This window comes from Propithecus coquereli, unplaced genomic scaffold (genome assembly GCF_000956105.1).
Source record: "Propithecus coquereli isolate 6110/MARCELLA unplaced genomic scaffold, Pcoq_1.0 Scaffold66, whole genome shotgun sequence".
Lineage (NCBI taxonomy): Eukaryota > Metazoa > Chordata > Mammalia > Primates > Indriidae > Propithecus > Propithecus coquereli.
The window spans coordinates 5,830,550-5,848,802 of NW_012152618.1; the positions used below are offsets into that span (position 1 = coordinate 5,830,550).

Here is an 18,253-nt window from a genome sequence, read left to right on the forward strand (position 1 = left end):
AAATTATGTAAAGCAAAGCTAAGAGTTGCTGCCTGGGAAGAAAATTAGTATATCATGTCTAGTGTCTGGAGTTCTTTATCAGTAACTTTTGAATTAAAAAGGTGAGGATATTACTTGTTATTACCTGATGAGTGGCTGTTCTAAGTGGTTTTTGTATTTCTTTCAGATGTCGCCCATTTAATGTGGTTTGAAAGACTCTATGTTTGGCTTCAGTGTTTTGAAAAATATGTCTTGTACCCAGCAATAATTTTGAATGCCCTCACTATTGATGCGTTTTCAATAAGCAATTACCGGAGACTTGGCACCCAGTAAGTGGATAATGGTTTATTCTCATAATGATTTGGGTCACATTTTCAACGTCTAGTGAATTTTCTCTAAACAGGCTGCAGAAGAAGCCAACTTCTACCTACTATTGGACGTAAAAGTAACCCACAGTAGTCTTTTACTCAAACCTGCTAGAGCTAGACAGTTATTTTAGAGTGACCAGGGTGCAGATGAAGTTAGATCTGCTTGAAGTGATATTGCGAATAAACGTCAGTAGATTTGAAAATCATCCTGCAAAAGCTTAGTCAGTGAGCCTTAGTAAGAAGACGGAAGCACAGTGTGAATCCGGGGTTCCTGGCGTTCTTACCGTCATGCTTAGAGCTTTATGAACTGCCTCGTGTCATTTCATTTAGCAAATACTCTATCATTTTGTGCTAGGGGGAGGAGGAAATTAGTCACTGTCACCGCTCTCTCTGCATTTGTCAAGAGAAGCCTCATAATTTAAAAACTGGCACAGAGACTTCATACTGTCAAGATGCCCATGTTTTGCAAAGTATTAACAATGTACAGTCGAGTTATTGGTTTCATATATTAAAATTAATTCTGAATTTACACATGGAAATCTCCTTGATAATCTGTGAATTTGTCATTCTGAGGAAAGGTGAAAGTTGCTGGTCAAATAAGTTGTTAGAGTGGGAGGATGTGAAAGAGATTCTATCGCAGATTTGCTTATTAGTCACGTTGCTTAAACACTGTGTATCCAAGTCAACCCTGATACATAATCCCGAGCATACTAATTCAAACCTGCTCTTCCTTTCAGAGTGTCATGAGGACAAATTAATTAATATTCACCAAAGATTTAGCACGCTAAGATATAATAAAAGGCATTTTAATACTCTGTTGGACTTTGGGTAGATTTGCAGTCACACAAAGCAGACACTAAATGAAATGAATGATCCCCCAACCTTTCTGTCTTTATTGGACTCTGTCTTCCTTCCAGTCCAGACCTGTTTCAGTTAGACCAGGGCAAGAATTCTATGTCCTTTGGTACTTAAAATTCTAGACTTCAGATGCAAGAATGAAAATCAGTCTCACTAGATTTTAAAAAAGCAGACGATGTGATTTCAGACCACTTAGACAGTTTAGGTGGGATCCAATCTCGCAGACGCCTCTCCACCTGCAACATCGTGTCCTTTTCTAGTGGCGGGGATTCCCAGTGTGACAGCATTGGCTGATTCCATGACTACCTCCCAGAACAAGGCAGAGCCTCAGTTTCTAAAATGAGGGCACACAGTCAAAGCCAGAGTAGCAGAGAAAGTACCAGTGCCACCCTGGGGAATCCAGCTAAAGGGTTTTAAATTTCTCCCTCTTCAGCTTCAGGACAAAGACCTTGGGCTAAGCCTGCAGGTTGAGGCCAAGCTGTCGGAGAAGACTGATACAAGGGCTGGGACTCCTGCAGAGTGAGATAAACAGTTCAGTGGGAAGTAATATCACCCTGAATCCCCTGTAATATTTTTCCAGACACTAAAGTCAGAAAGGAGCACCTTACCTGTATACCTCCAAATATTCTTAACTCCCAGATGATAACATCAGCATTATTTGTCTCAGAACCCGAAGCTGAGAATCCCTATTCTATTCCTGAGGCATCCATCTGTAGAATTCAAAATAAAACAAAACAAAAAAACCTCTCATGGTTTCAGGCACCCCACTAGACCAGCTAGACCAGCTGTTCTCAAACACAGCAGGAGATCCTATGTTAGCATCACCTTGAGACCTTTTTAAACCCAGCCTCCTCCCTGCAGTGTTTGAGAACCACTGTACTAAGCAGTCAGATAGTGAACCATTCAACAGCAGGCACTGTTTCTTACTCACCTTTCAATACCGAACCACTGGTAAGTGTTAGAAGGATGGGTGGATGGACGGTTGAGCAGGGGGATGGGTGAATTAAGTTCCTACAACATATTTCTGGTCACAAAAGTATCGCCAAACTTCTAAATAAAGACTAAAACACTTCTAATATTAAACATTGAAATAAATATGAGCTATGTATGCATTTAAGAAAATTGAATAAAAACAAGTGAGACAATTTATGTATCCAATTATCCCAGTTGAGGATCGCAGGTGGCAAGAGCCTCTTCCAGCAGTTCAGGGCACAAGGCGGGAACCAGCCCTGGACAGGATGCCGTTTCATCGCAGGGCATGCTCTCACATACACCCGCGCTCACTCACACTGGGACACTGGACACACCAGTTAACCTCACTGCACAGCTGTGGGATGTGGGAGGAAACTGGAATACCCAGAGAAAACCCACGCAGACGTGGGGAGAATGTGCAAACTCCACAGACAGGGGTCCCAGACAGAAATCAATGTGTGTTTGTTTCTCATCAATGTCATAAGGAAACGATGCTAAACAAATTGAACAAATGACATTATTCAAGGACCTGCTGTATACAGCAATCTATGAGCATTAATAGTAGCCATTACTACTGCAATGTTATAAAAGCCGTGACCATCAGTCCTTAAGATCTCCCATAGTTTTAACCAGTCATCATCACTAAACTTAAAATGAAGTCAGTCCATTGAACCATGGTCACAGAAAATAGAAGGTTAGATTTGAACATCATCTAGATTTTTGCCTAAATAACCCAGGAAATCACCAGTCTCCCTTAGAAACCAAAATGTTCCTAGTCTTGAGATACCTCACCATTGGGCTTCCTCCAGAGGGCTTTGGCTGTCCCACAGGAATTTTTGTACCCTGGGCTATTGTCAAAGGCAACTGGACCTGAAGTCATGTTTTCATACTGTATTGTCATCATGGATATTAGTTGTGCGCTGGAAAGGGAAGGCAGGTTACAGAGCAATGTTCAACCTCACTGCAGGATCACTGAGGGCTTTGTGTTGAGGTTACAGAAGAACTTTCCCACTTTAAGTCTGTATGTAATCACGTGGTAGTTTTTCTCAGAAGCCAAATCCAAGCCAGTCACGCGGGGCCTTGGGCAAACCTCACCTCATATATCTTGGGGCAGAGTAGAAACAATTGCAGTCCTTATGACTGAATCAGAGGAATTGCAACATGACATCTTTTTGATGACAAAAATGATAATTTTATACCTTATAGGTGCAAAGACTTTGAAAGTACTCTAGTGCCCTCATCCTGAGATACGATATTCATAATGCTGATAAGAATCTAGGGGCCAAGATTCTTCTAGGTTTAGGGAAATTGAGACATAGCCCCAGTTTTCTAGACTTAGCCAAAGAAAGAAAATCTCTTTCAGTGAAATCATTCTCTAGAAATATTCCCACCTCTGTCTTTGAGTTCTCAAATAGCACGTTAGAATTAGAGAGGAATTTTATTAAAATGTGCAGTGCCTTCCTTCAGAAAGACAGGCCCCTCAAGGAGGTAGTTGCTTACTTGGGTGGGCTGCACTGGGACATTATCATTTGCCTTCCAATCTCAAAATAGATTGTTCATTGCTGACCTTACCATCTACAGGAATTGTACACGTAACACATATTCCCTGCATGAGTTAATAATCTGACTTCTTAGACAAGAGCATTCAGGAGTTCAGTCCTCAAAGCAAAGTCCTAGAAGGCTCTGCCTGACTTTCTTTTGCTGAGACCCTTAACTGGAAAAAAATTTTAAAAAAAAGGAGAGCAGGAACCTTATGTTCACTAGGTTGACACGTATGCTGAGAAACATTGGAAGCTAATACGTAAAAATAAAAAAAAAGGCTTTATTAAGATACTGGGATTTTTTTCTCTATTGGGAACTTAATATTAGCTGTTCTTATATCAGAGTTTCAATCAGATGCTTTTCTAATGAAAAGGCACACGCTGAGCAGGCCCCCGCAAGGACAGCATGTTGCCTCTTTGCTCACTTGGCATCAGGCTTTCTGGGGAACTTCGCTCATCACTGCAGCAGTAACTTCAGGTAAGCTCAGAAGGAGCTCTGCGTCCTTGCAGAAGAGCACCAGGGACCACGAAGAGCATGTGATGAAAAGAAAATGTCGGTAGTGGCAAAGACAACGTGCTTGTGAGTCACTCAGGGTGGAGTTTCCATCTTCGCTCTGGCCCTGTGAGACCCTGGACAAGTTACTCAAACTCTCTGAGCCTCAGAATACTCCCCTGTAAAATGCACACAATAACAAGGACCCTCAGATTGGCTTTTTGTGCCTGTGAAGTGCATAATGCGCCCTCAATGCTCAAGGAACGTTAGCTAATGCAACTCATCTGGTGGCTTGCACGCCATCACTGATTGCTTCTTTTCTTTCCTTTCCAACAGCTGGGACATTTTTCTGATGATCATTGCTGGCATGAAGCTGTTGCGGACTTCTTTCTGCAACCCAGTTCACCAGTTTGTTAACCTGAGTTTCACCGTCATCTTTTTCCACTTCGACTACAAAGACATTTCAGAGAGTTTCTTATTGGATTTCTTCATGGTGTCTATTTTATTTAGCAAGGCAAGTTCATCGGCTCTTTTCTTCATTTTAGCAGTTAAAAGGGGGGCATTTCCCATCAATTGTTTTAAGGGTTTAAAACTTTTTCTTTATAAAAAAAACTATAGAAGGAAATGAAATCGAAGTATTCACGTATGTTACACTCATGCTGCCATTTGGGAAAAATTCCCCATGGATTATAAATAGGCCATGTTTTTTGCTAAAAGTCACTAATTAAGATGAATTAGCCATTTGTGTGGCTTGAAATTTTATGATCTTTGTCTCCGTTAAAAAAAAAATCTCATTATAGAACTTCCCTAGGTTTTAAAATGCTCTGAATTAAAGATCAATAACCAGACTTATTATTGATTGATTGATTTATTATTTTATTGCTTATTTTGCCTCTTGAGGTAAAATTTGGGACCCAGTACCCGAGAGCAGGGTCCCTTGGAACATTTTCATTCCTTTACGTCGTCTCAAGTCAAGATTTCATCTGTCGTAAATTTGTACATGGGCAACGAGAAATCCTAATTATAATTTGGGCAGATACATGGGGCTGGCGTCTAATGTTTAGTGTGGCTGGAGGCAGATTATACCCTCCTGACATTGGTGGCCCCTCCACAACCATATGTGGTGTGACCACTGTCACAAAGCTTAGCTTTGTAAACAAAACTAGAAAGCAATTTGGAACAACTTCTGGTACATAAACTCAGCAATGATTGACTTCTTTCACATTCTGTTCGCATTCAGGCACACAATTTGCTGCAGCAGCCGTTGAGCTTCTGCTCGGGACTCAGTTAACCAACACAATAATGTTTTAAATGTTGAGGTTTTTTTCCCCCCTGAATTTCATTTTTTCCATCTATTTATGAATCAGTTCTGTTCACCTTTATTTTCTATTACTTACCTTTTCCTTCTACGGACTTCCTCTTTGTTTCTTTTGGGCAACGAAAACTGAAAACTCTCTATTAAAGAAGCCCCATAAGTAACTGCCATCACCCCATCACCAGAGCCTGCTCCAATGTCCATGTTTCATTCTAGACCCTGGCCTCGGTCAAACATTTGTTTCCTGTTTGCATGAGTTCTGTTTGGTTCTAATTGATTTATCCCATGTTTCTGACCAAATTGCAGGCTTTCATAACCTATTTTCCTTCATTATGTATAAATTCCCATTATCTCACATAATAAATGTAAAATTACGTCCTATGATCTTTAAAACATTGAAGTTATTAGAAATGATTTCACTGCTTGCAGGGATAAGAGCTTACCATTGAATATAAAATATATGCTGGAATGCGTTTAATTCCTGACTGGCATTATTTATATTTCGACAAGGTGACATTTATATTCTTTTCTGAACCTCAGTTTTCTATAAAATGGAAAATAATGATGCCAATGTCACCTGCGTGTTGAAAGGATTAATTAATATAACTATAAAAAGAGTTGGTAAGTAGGATATACTCTCCAAATTACAATGTGATGTTTTTAAAGCCATATGTAAATAGTAAAAGAGAAATCACACACTGTGTCTGTGAAGGAGTGTGACTGGTTTTCTACCCTGGACTGTCTGTTTAATATCATCCTTTATAAGTGAGAGGCCCCAGGTCAACAGAAAGCATTGGCAGAGAGGAGCGAGGTGTCTCTCTGTAAGGGTCTTAAGAGTGCGGCTTCTAAATGATGGCTTGTGCAGTAGGAAGAGTGTCTTTCATTTGCTGGGGCACAGGCCTGCTCTCCCCATCCAGCAGGCTGCTGGTGCACTGAGAACAGGCCGCTGCCGAAAATATGAGGCTACATGTGGGTGTCTGGTTAAAGGCGCTTGCACGAATTAAGGAAGGGAAGTGTGTAGCTATTGCACATTCTTCCTGTCCAGGACACTGAGCGCTATCTCTTGCAGAGTGAGGAAGGTAGAACCCGCCAGAACATGATCTAACACTAAATCCACGAAACACTAGTTGCTGCAGACATTTGGCATTCACTTTGCCGTAATCTTATTAAAATATGAATAATTTCAGACAGGATCAAAGTAGCAGCTTTCTTATTTTCTCTAACTGAGGAAGCATTAGCACATATAATTTGAATAATCTGCTTTTAGGCTGGGGTAATGGCTGAATGTAGTAGAAAAAAAAACAGAGAAAAGCAAATGAGATAAAAAGCTAAAAAATAGGCCTACTGTGCAGCAGTCAGGGCTCTGGGGCCTGGCCCCTCTCAACTCCCCGACACCTGCTCACTCTTTGCTTTTGGAGAGCTGGCCACAGTGGACAGCAGCAGCAAGGAGAAACTCACAGTTAGGGGCTCCTGTAAAGGTTCTGCCTGAAAATCCCAAGTGATGCTTCCTCTTCATTCTTCTCATTTTAATATATCTTCTAAAAAATTGTCTCTTTTAATGTATTTCCTAGAGGCTTTCTAGAAACCTCCAATACTGTGTTTACAGGCAATACTGCTCTCCGGCACTATTCACTGCACAGTGTGAAATGGTTTTTGTCCAGTAGACTCATCAGAGCCCCACTTATGACAGGTGCTTTCATCTGACCACTGCAGATACCTCTTGGTCCTTCCCCCAGCCCTGCTGCTATTGCACTGAATAGGGAGTTGTTGCTAACCTGGCAGCCTGCCTCACAGAAGGGCTTCGAAATTAATGAAGAGACGTTTGGATGGGCATCCAGTTTCCTTGGAAGAAAGGAGCTGCACAAATACAGGACGCAGTATTATTTATTATGAGCCAGTTGTCCCTGATCCTTCAGCATTCATGGGTAGAATGGAAAGAGAGAAGTGATGAGTGAGATGACCTGTAAAGTGAGATCAAAGCACCAGGTGGCAGGGAAAGAAATAGATGCTTCCAGAGGGCCCAGGCCAGCCTGCATGCTTGTCTCTGCCTCCCTGAATCCTTCAATCCTCTCAAGCTGATCTAGTCTCCTCTGTCTGCCAGACCTGCTGAAAAGTGGGAAATATTGAGTTCCAGGGCCAAAGTTCATCAGGACAGATTTAGTACAGCCCATACGTTGACACAGTGGGAGGGACACTTGATAATGGATGGTGCCTGGGCTTATGTGTGTGGGTGTGTGGGTGTGGAGGGCAGTGGGAAAGAAGGACCCTTGCATTTCCCAAACTCAGACGCATGACCCTCCAACCACACGCCCTGCGAGGAACATCACCTTTGAGAAGCCAGGCCCATCCTTTCTCACTCTCTCATTTCCTCAATCCTTTCTCTCTTTCTCTCTTGCCCCTTCAGTCATTCTTTTCCTTTAAGAACTCACATTATTAATTGGTTACATCTCTGATATGTCTAGATCTTTGGGGGACGGTAAGATATGTGCAGATGAGGCTATTTGGTTGCAAATAATATTCAGTTGTAACAGGAGCAAAGATGACAAAGCCTCTTCCGTGCTCTCCCACTGGCCCTGAAAAAGTTCTTAAAAACCATTCTGTTTTGAAAATCTTAGTAACTTTTGGTTGTAGGAGGTTGTAGAAGCAGGACTTGAGAAAATCCTGCCATAGGATCATTCTGCTAGCATTTACATAACACATTAAACATGAAATTCTGCAAGCTATTAGTCCAAAATGAGGGCTGGCCCTTTTGCCATTTGGGAAATTAAAATGAATGAGTAAGGTTGTTTTTATGATAAATCTGTATCAATAAACACACCAGAGCCGTGATGCGTGGCTGTATTTTAGGTGACTGCAATCGCTGTTCAAGTTATTTAGAAATCAGTTTCTAAATGACATTTTCCTTTATTTTGTGAGTGCAGGTGGAAAGTCTTGGTTGAAAATCGAACCCACTTTTTTAGAATGCATGCTTTTACAGAAGTATTTGTTCAAAATATTTTGTTCAGAAAAGCAATTGTTCATTTATTGGGTGCCTGCCGGGCATTGCGCTAGGTGCAAAGATTACTAGTAATACGGAGGAAAACAAATCCTTATTTGGCACTTTCCGTGCGCCAGGCACTATTCTGAACACTTTGCACAATATTCACTTGCTTGATTTTCACAACAGCTTTGTGTTTGGCTACTCCTCATTTTACAAATGAGGAAACCAAGGCACAGAAATTAAGTGAATTGCCAGAAGGTCTCACAGCTATGCAATGCGAGAGCAGAATTCAGACCTAGGCAGTCTGGCTCTGAATCTGTATTTTGTGACGCTGTGCCTTCCCTACTTGGGGAGTCTGAGAAAAGAGACAGACAGGTAAAGAGATAATTCCAATAAAGTATGATAAGGGAGGTGTCCATGACAGAGAGCTTCAAGAGCCCACATAAAAATGGTACCCAGCCCAACCTGGGAGAACCAGGAACAATGATGCTAACCTTGGGCTTTGACAAAGAAGGAGTAAGTCAGGCAAGGAAGTCAGGGAAAAGTGAGTTGCGCAGAGGAACTGCATGTGTAAAGGCACAGGAGCAGGAGAGAGTTTGGCATATTCTGGAAACTGCAAGATATTTGGGAAGTGTGAAAACATGGAAGAGGAGTAGGAGGTTGGAGAAGGGAGAGATGAAACAGGAGGTGTCATTAGGAGTTGGATCTCGAAGGACCAAGCATGCCATGCTACTGAGTTTGGACTTCATTCCTACATCAGCTGAAGATTGATAAGCACAGGAGTAAAAGGATCAGAATTGCATTTTAGAAATATTGCTTTGTGGAAGTGAGTAAAAGATGAGAAAGCATGAAGTCCTGGAACTGGATAGGAAATTATTGCAATAATCCAGGCAACTCACAGGGCTTGAATTGAGGTGGCAGAAGTGAGGAGAAGAGAAGGCCACAAATTAGAGGTGTTTGTTTAAGGAGAGTTTAGAGGTGTTTGTTTAAGGAGAGTTGACAGCACTGGTGACCATGGGGATAAGGGGGAAGTGGGAGAAAACCACCTCTGGGAGGGCTCCCAGCACACGTAAGTGACTGTGAAGGAGGGTGTCGTGAACTAGATTAGGAAATGAAAAAGAAAAAGACATTTTGGGGGAAAAGGATGATGATTTTAGATGGATTGTGAAATGAGAAGCCATGAGGACTAGAAATAAAAACCTGGGAAACACGATGTTTTTCCATTTTAATTTTTTAAATTTATATAAGTGATACCTAAATATATGCTCATGGTGACAAAATTAGAAAAACAGTAGAAAATACTGAGAAAGTGTTTTCTACATGCCCCTCTCTCCTTAACTCCCTCTTCCTGTGCATAATTATTGTAAGCATTTTGATATAAATCCTTCCAGCCCTCCAGTGTTTACACACACACGCACACACACACACACACACACAGATACACACATTTAAAATACCAATAGGTTAATTCTTCACAAGTCTTTTGCTTCCGTTTTTTGCTTAAAAATACATCTTAAAGGACTTTCCCATGACAGCACACAGCACATTTCCTCTTCCTTTTGACCTCTGCGCAAAGTGTTGCACAGCATGCACCATAATTTGATTACTCATTCCTTTATTGATAGGCACTTAGTTTGTTTCCAAGCTTTTCTGTGGTAGTTGGAACGTCCAGGGTTGCAAGCCACAGAAACCCAAATGAAACTGGCTTAATGAAAAGAGAGAATTTAACAGCTCATGTAACTGATTGAATGATCCAGAGGCTTAAACAATGGCATCGAAGTTCTGTTGTTATTTCTCCTTCTCCCCCGACAGCTGGCTTCATTCTTAGACTGACTCTCTCCACATGGTGGTAACTGTGTTCACTAGAAGTTCTAGATTTATAGCATTTTATAGCTAGTAATCCTCCTAAAAAGAAAGAGCATCTTTCCTGAGAATTTCAGTCAAAGTCCTGGGGGGGAAGTCTGATTTACTGTTTTTGTGCCAACATGTTTATTCATGAGCCAGGTATAGGGTCAGAGGGATACAGGTCCTCTAGCTGGTAAGTCCTGGACTGCTCGTGCACCCCTGGAATCCTAACCACACCGCAGAGACTGGAAGTCAGGGAGGGCAGATGGAAGTGGCAGGTGGCCATGGCATTTAACAGAAAGTCACAGTTAACATGCTGGCACACACGAGTGTTTCAGAAGCGTAGCCTCCTACGATTGAACTTCACGTGGAAGGGTGTCAATAGAGAATCCTTCCGAAAGACTTCCAACAAGGATGACCAACATTTAAGCAACAGGTAGAGGAGGAAGATTCAAAAAAGATAGAGAAGAAGTGACCCATGAAACAAAATAAAGTACAGTGAAGTGGAAAGCAAGAAAGGAAACCATTTCCAGAAAGAAGGAGTGGTTGACAATGTCGGAGGCTTCCCAGAGATCAAAGCCCAAGACTGGAAATATCACTACTGGATTTAGCAACAAGAAGTTCTTGGGAAGATTGACAGCACAGTGGGGCTGGCACTGATAAAGTCAGTCTTCAAGGTCAAGGACCCTGTGTTATTTCATCTTTGTATCCTCTGTGCCTCCTGCAGTGCTCTTGGTGTGGTGAGCTCTTAATACCTGTCTGTAAATGACTGTGTATTCATTGACCACAGGTCAGTGTATTTAAATGTGGATACTTGGGGAAACTTTGTAATATGCTATTCAGTGAACCTGTCTTTACGGGAAAACTCCACGATCACAATAGCTTTAGGGCTGTTGATTCTTTATTAGCTTAGAAGAGGTGAATGATGTTAGACATGATGTTCTTGTTAGCTATGAAAGATTTAGTCCACTGCCCTTGCCAGGAATAAACATGCTAAATATGGATGATGTGCAGGCTGGTCTGCAATGTGTGCTAATGACACCATCTCTAGATTTAAAATGCAGGTGTTGACATTTTTAATGCAAGAATTGAGTTCTTAGGCATCTCCAGGCAGGGAAGTCATGAACAACAGTTACTTCCTCTGTTGCTATTGATGTTGGTGTGCTTCCCTCAGCTTCCTCCGAGTTTCTGGACGGTAACATCCACACCCTCTTTCACAGGGTAAGTATGTGGACCGACTAATTCTCACCCCCCTAAGGTAAGGTGGTGGTCATAGCATCTCTACGTTATCTTTTTGGAGAAATAATTTTGACCAATGCTCCAATTTCAGTTTATTTTCAGCTCACTTTCCCTCCCTCTGTTGAAGAATGATCTTGTCAGATTTGTTGATCTTTTTCATAATTCTGGAATCTTCAGTAAGGTCATTTCACAGTTTGCTCTCGGCTGGGCAAGACTAACCCCTGCAATAACATCCATCTGTAAAATGCCTAGAGTGTTCTTCATACCCTGCAGCGTCCTGTCTGTAAGAAAATGATGTCTGTTCTGATAAAACTTGAATCGTCTGCAACTTTTTATGGGGAATTTGTCTGGATCACATACCAGCAGCTTGGTTGTCATTTGAAAAGTACAGATGAGAAAGAAATAGAGTGAAAAGGAGAGTGGGAATTAGGGGAAGAAGGACCAGTGCAGTAAAACTTTATATTAAACTAAATGTGACAGGTGGTTTGTTGGTTAATTGAAAAAAAATTAAACAAGAAATAATAATAAATTATACCCATATATCTATGTTTATAATCTTATAATAGCTTAAAACCATACATTTACTACCATTACCAGTAGTTTGATGGAGGGCAGGGACTTCTCTTTCACCAAGAATCTACTGAATGAGGACTGTATGGTCTTTTTCTATGAACCATGCCTGCCATACAACACATTTCCTAGGATGTTCAGTTTCCATTTCCCTTATGCTACTTGAAGTGAGACATTACAGTTAACTTGTGAAACAACCTGAAAGCAATCCACATCTTCTTGATTCCCATCTCTTCTTATTCATACCTGAGTCCACAGCAATGTTTTAGAGACTTCCCTTCATCAAGATGTTACGCATTCCACTTAGTTGTGATACAAATAACTCTCTTTTGTTTGCACTCATATTGTATCAGTTTATGTAATACTTAATTGAACTACAAAATCATTATAATGGTAAGTAAAACTTATATGGACAGTTTTGGTACCAAGCACGCCCACCTCTTGTTAAGTACTCAACTAACAGAATCAGGAGTGTACCAATGAATTAAAAAGTAACCTACTAGCCTCAAGTATTCATTAGGTTTTGGGACTCATCAGTAAATTTTACAGTGAAAATATGTGTCAATTAATCCAAAAGTTAATTAAGTAGATTTTTTTTCAAAGAAAGTGTTTTTTCAAAGAAAGGTAAGATGGAGAAGAGTTATATTTGTTTTGATGTTGAGTTATCAGTGTTCTGTAAGTAAAATATCCAAACAGAAGTGAGGAGACATGCAACATCTCATCATACAGCATCTTAGTCCATTTGTGCTGCTATAACAAAATATCTGAGACTGGGCAATTTATGAATAATAGAAATTTTTAGATTTACAGAAAAGATGTGAAGCTAGTATAGAGACTTTTCATGCAGTTTTCCTATTATTAACATCTTACATTAGTATATTTTTTATAATTAATGAACCAATACAATGTGTTATTATTAAAGTCCATACTGTATTCAGATCCTTTTTCTGTTTGAGGATTGCATCCAGATGACTGTATTACATTTAGTTATATTGTCTCGTTAGGTCCTCTTGGCTGTGATAGTTGCTCATGTTTTCCTTATTTTTGATGACTTGACAGTTTCAAGGAGTACTAGTTGGGTATTTTGTAGAATGGGATTTTTTATGGAGATTTGTCTGATGTTTTTCTCATGTTTATATTAGGGTTATGGGAGGAAGACCACATAGGCAAAGTATCATTCTCATCACATCATGTCAAAGATTCGTGTGATTAGCATGAATTACCATATCACTATTAATGTTAATCATGATCAGTGGGCTGAGGCTGAGGTAGTGTTTGTCAGGTTTTTCAATGTAATGTTCCCCTTTTGTCCCCTTTCCATGCTGTGCCTTTTGGAAGGAAATCACCATGCACAGCTCACATTGAAGGAGTGGGACATTATGTTTCACCTCGTTGTGGGGAAAGTGCATAAATTATTTGAATTCTTCTGCATGGGAGATTTGTCTCTTATTTATTATTCATTCATTCATGTCAGTATGATTTCAGATACTTATTTTCTACTTGGGTTATAACACAGTATTTATTTCTCTTGTTGCCCCAATTTTTTTAGCTTTGGCTATTTGGAGCTCTCCAGTTGTCTCCTGTGTTCCTTTGACACAACGGCAGCTCTGTGTGCGTGTGTCTGTGCGCGTGTGTGTTGTGTGTGTGAGCATGTTCTAACTTTCTGGCACTATAGGATGTTCTAGGCTCATCTTGGATGCTTCCTGTCCCAGCCCTAGAATTAGCCATTTCTCCAAGGAGCCCTGGTTTGTTTTATGAGAGAATTTATTTAGAAACAAAGATCTGTGTACTAGGTATACCTGTTGACCCAGGGATGTCATTGCTTCTAGGTTTTCTCACCTAACAAGGCAAGGAAATATATCTGTGTATAATAACATCTGTATATGCACATATCTAAAAATATGTCTGTATGTAACCACCTGTATTTACTTTAAGCTGAATATGAGTTCAAATTGATGTTTCCAAGTTTAATTCATTACTGCATGGATGATTCTAGCCTTTTCTGCTTGCTTACTGTAACTTCCCACTCCAACAGTGAGAAACTTAACTTCTACTATCTGTCATCCAATTTACTTAACCATTGAATTCCAGTATACATGTATAGTTGTCCCTCTATATCCATGGGAGATTGGTTCCTGAACCTCCTATGGATACCAAAATCCACAAATGCTCAAGTTCCTGATATAAAGTAACATAGTATTTAGATATAACCTGCACACACCTGCACACATCCTCCTGTATACTTTAAATCATCTCTGTATTACTTATGATACCTAGTATGAAGTAAATGCTTTGTAAATAGTTGTTGTATTGTTTGGGGAATAATGACAAGAAAAAAAAGTCTGTATATATTCAGTACAGATACAATTTTTTCCCACAAGTATTTACAATCCACGATTGGTTGAATCCACATATGTGGAACCCATGGATACAGAGGACCAAATGTATAGTGGTTTCATATGTGTTAATTCATACCCCCATGGGAAACAACCTTATCAACTGCAGTATACTGTTGTTGATGCAAAAACAAAACTGTGCAAACTATTTAAAGAGGTTAATTCTGAGCCAATATGAGTGACCGCAGCCTGGGGAAAACACAAACCCAAGAAACTTTGAGTAAGTGGTCCTGAGGCAGTCAGAACATAACTTCGTTTTATACATTTTGGGAAGGCAGGAGTTATAGGCAAAGACATAAATCAACACATGGAAGGCATACATTGATTTAGCCCAAAAAGGCAAGGTTATTTTGAAGCAGGGCTTATGAGTCATTGGTAGCTTTAAAGATTCTTTAATTTGTAATTGGTTAAAGGAATAAAACTTTGTCTAAAAATTTGGAGTTAGCAGAAAGGAATATTTAATTTAAGGTAAGGAATTTTACTAATGATAGAGCAAGCCAAAATATACTGGGTAAAGTGACTTGTTAAGCAGAGCTGATGGTCTGCAGGCATGAGTGACCCTTGTCTAGCACCGCCTTAGGTCTTGTTTCTAGTTTGGTATCTTATTGTAAGAAAGAATCTGTTCTGGCAGTCTTATGATCTCTATTTTAACATTAATGCTGATCAGTTGTTGTGTCTAAAGTGCAAAAGGGAGGGGGTATAATGAGGTATGTCTGATCTCCCATCTAGTTATGACAGACTTTTGCTCTGTTGCTCAGGCTAGAGTTTACTGATGTCATCATAACTCACTGCAACCTCAAATCCCTGGGCTCAAGCCACCCTCCTTCCTCAGCTTCCCAAGAATCTGGGACTATAGGCATGTGCCTCCATGCCCAGCTAATTTTTCTATATTTTGTAGAGTTTCACTATGTGGCTCAGGCTGGTTTAAAGCAATCCTTCTGCCTCCACCTCCTAGAGTGCTAGGATTACAGGAATGAGCCACTGTGCCCAGCCAACGTAATTTTTAAATCAGTTGAATAAATACCTGACTGCTAAATCACATAATAAGGCTATACTTAGCACTATAAGAAACTGCTAAACTGTTCCAAAATGCTTTGTACTGTTTTTGCATTCTCACCAGCAATGAGTGTGAGTTCCTGTTGTTTCATTAGCCTGCCAGCAACAGATACTGTCAGTTGTTTGAATTTTAGCAATTGTATAGACAAATAGAGAGTGCTTCTCATTGTTGTTTTAATTTACATTTCCTAATAATAAATGATGCCTGTGCCCCTTTTCCATATGCTTATTTGTCAACTGTGCATGTTCTTTGTTGAAGTGCCTATTCAGATTTTTGGCCCCTTCAAGGGGCCATTTTATTGCTTCCTTTCTGATCTTATACATTTTATTTTCTTTTTCTGTCTTATTGCACTGACTAAAGCCTCCAGCACTATGTCAGATAAGAATGGTGAGAGTAGACGTCCTTACATCCTTCTTGATATTAGGAGGAAAGCATAGAACTTCCATCATTAAATAGGATATTGGTTGTAGTTTTTTGTAGATAGTCTTTATCAAGTTGAGGAAGTTCCCCTCTGGTTTTATTTTTCTAAGCATTTTTACATGAAGGGTAGTAGGATTTTGTCAAGTGCTTTTTCTATATTGGATAATGTTATTCTGTGGTTTTTATTCTTTAGCCTGTTAACATGATTGACCACATTGGTTGATTTTTGAAAATTAAACCAACCTTACATCCCTGGAATAAACCCATCTGGTTATGGTATATAATTCTTTTTATGTGTTTATCAATTCTATTTCTTAATCTCTTGTTAAGGATTTGGGGGTCTACAGTCATGAAAGATACTGGTCTATAGTTTTGTAGGGGGTGTAGTTCTTTGTAATATAATGTCTTTCGTTTTGGTATCAGAGTAATACTAGCTTCATAAAATGAATTGGGCAATGTCCCTCCTCATCTGTTTTTTAGAGAGATTGTGTGGAATTTATGTTAATTCTTTAAACTTTTGGTAGAATTCTCCAATTAAGCTATCTGGGCCTGGAAAATATTTTGGAAAAGCTTTTAAATAAATGAATTAAGTTTCCATAATAGTTTTAGGGATATTCAAATTATCTGTTTCATCATGATTAGCTTTGTTTTTTGAAGAATGATCTGTTTCTTCTAAATTGTCAAGTTTACTGTTGTTCTGTTGTACTTTGCATTGTTGTTCACAGTATTCCCTTATTATCCTTTTGATGTCTGCAGGTTTTATAATGATATCTCCTGTTTTCATTTCTTATATTAGTTAATTTGTGTTTTTCTTTTTCAGTCTTGCTAGGATTTTCTTAATTTTATCGATCTTTTCAAAGAACCAACTCTTTGTTTCATTGATTTTCTTTATTTTTATTTTGTTTGTAATTTCTTAGATTTCTGCTTTTATCCTTGTAATTTCCTTCCTTCTCTTAATTGGGATTTATTTTGTTCTTCTTTTTTCTCGGCTCTTGATGTGGGAATCTGATATTATAAATTTGAGACTCTTCCTCTTTTCTAATGTATACATTTAGTGCTGTAAATTTCCCTCTATGCACTCCTTTAGATGTGACCCACAAATTTTCATCCATGGATTGTTTAGAAGTGTGTTGTTTAGTTTCCAAGTGTTTGGGTATTTTATGTTATCTTTCTATTACTGATTTCTAGTTTGATTCCTTTATGGTCAAAGAACACTGTATAATTTCATTTCTTCATTTTGCTGAGGTTTTTTGTTTGTTTGTTTTGGGGCGTGCATGTGTATGTGTGTGTGTGTGTGTGGCCTAGGGTGTGGTCGATCTTCGTATATATGTCCATGAGCACTTAAAAAGACTGTAGTCTTCTGTTATTGAGGGGAGTGTTCAATAAATGTTGATTAGATCCTTTGTTTTATGATGTTGAACTCTTCTATATCCTCGCTTTTTTGTCTAATTATTTTATCAATTATTGAGAGAGATGTGTTGAAGTCTCCAACCATAATTGTGGATTTGTCTATTTTTCTTTCAGTTCTATCCATTTTTGCTTCACATATTTTGCAGTTCTGTTTTCTGATATACCCACATTTAGGATTGCTGTGTCTTCTTGGTGGATTGATCTTTTTATCATTATATGATGTCTTATCTGGCAATTTCTTTGCTGTCTCTGAAGTTTACTTTATGTGATAATAATATCACTACTCCTGTTTTCTTTTGATTAATGTTTGCATAATGTATATTTTTCCATCCTTTTCCTTTCAACCTGTTTATATCATTCCATGTGAAGTGTGTCTCTTGTAGACAGCATATAATTGGGTTATGTTTATTAATCTATTCTGCCCATTTTTGTCTTTAGTGTATTTAGAACATTTGCACTTAATGCAATTATTGTTATGTTTATGTTTGCCTTTTTGTTATTGTTTTCACTTTGTTCTTTTTGTTTTTTTGTTTATCTGCATTCTTGTTGCTGCCTTCCTGTGAATTATTTGAACTACTTTTTCCATTAGAGCCCACACCATATTAATCATAGTTACTTTAAATTTTCTATATGAAAATTCCAACATCTATGTTATATCTGAGTCTGGTTCTGCTACTTGCTTTGTCTCTTCAGACTGTTTTTTACTGCCATTTGGTATGCCCTTAATTTTTCATTGAAAGCTGAACCTGTTGTATTAGGTAATAGGAACTGAGGTTAAATAAGCATTTTTTTGTGAGGATTTATGTTAAT

The 18,253-nt window shown here is 39.1% G+C and overlaps 1 protein-coding gene across 1 annotated transcript in view; it reads left to right on the forward strand.

Moving 5' to 3' along the window:
• Nucleotides 1–18,253, forward strand: part of PCNXL2 (pecanex-like 2 (Drosophila)) — a 275,717-nt gene that overhangs the window by 132,064 nt on the left and 125,400 nt on the right. The window contains exons 20-21 of the mRNA XM_012660166.1: nucleotides 167–308; nucleotides 4,548–4,725. Of these exons, the coding sequence (XP_012515620.1) occupies nucleotides 167–308; nucleotides 4,548–4,725 (320 nt within the window). The remainder of the gene's footprint in view (nucleotides 1–166; nucleotides 309–4,547; nucleotides 4,726–18,253) is intronic.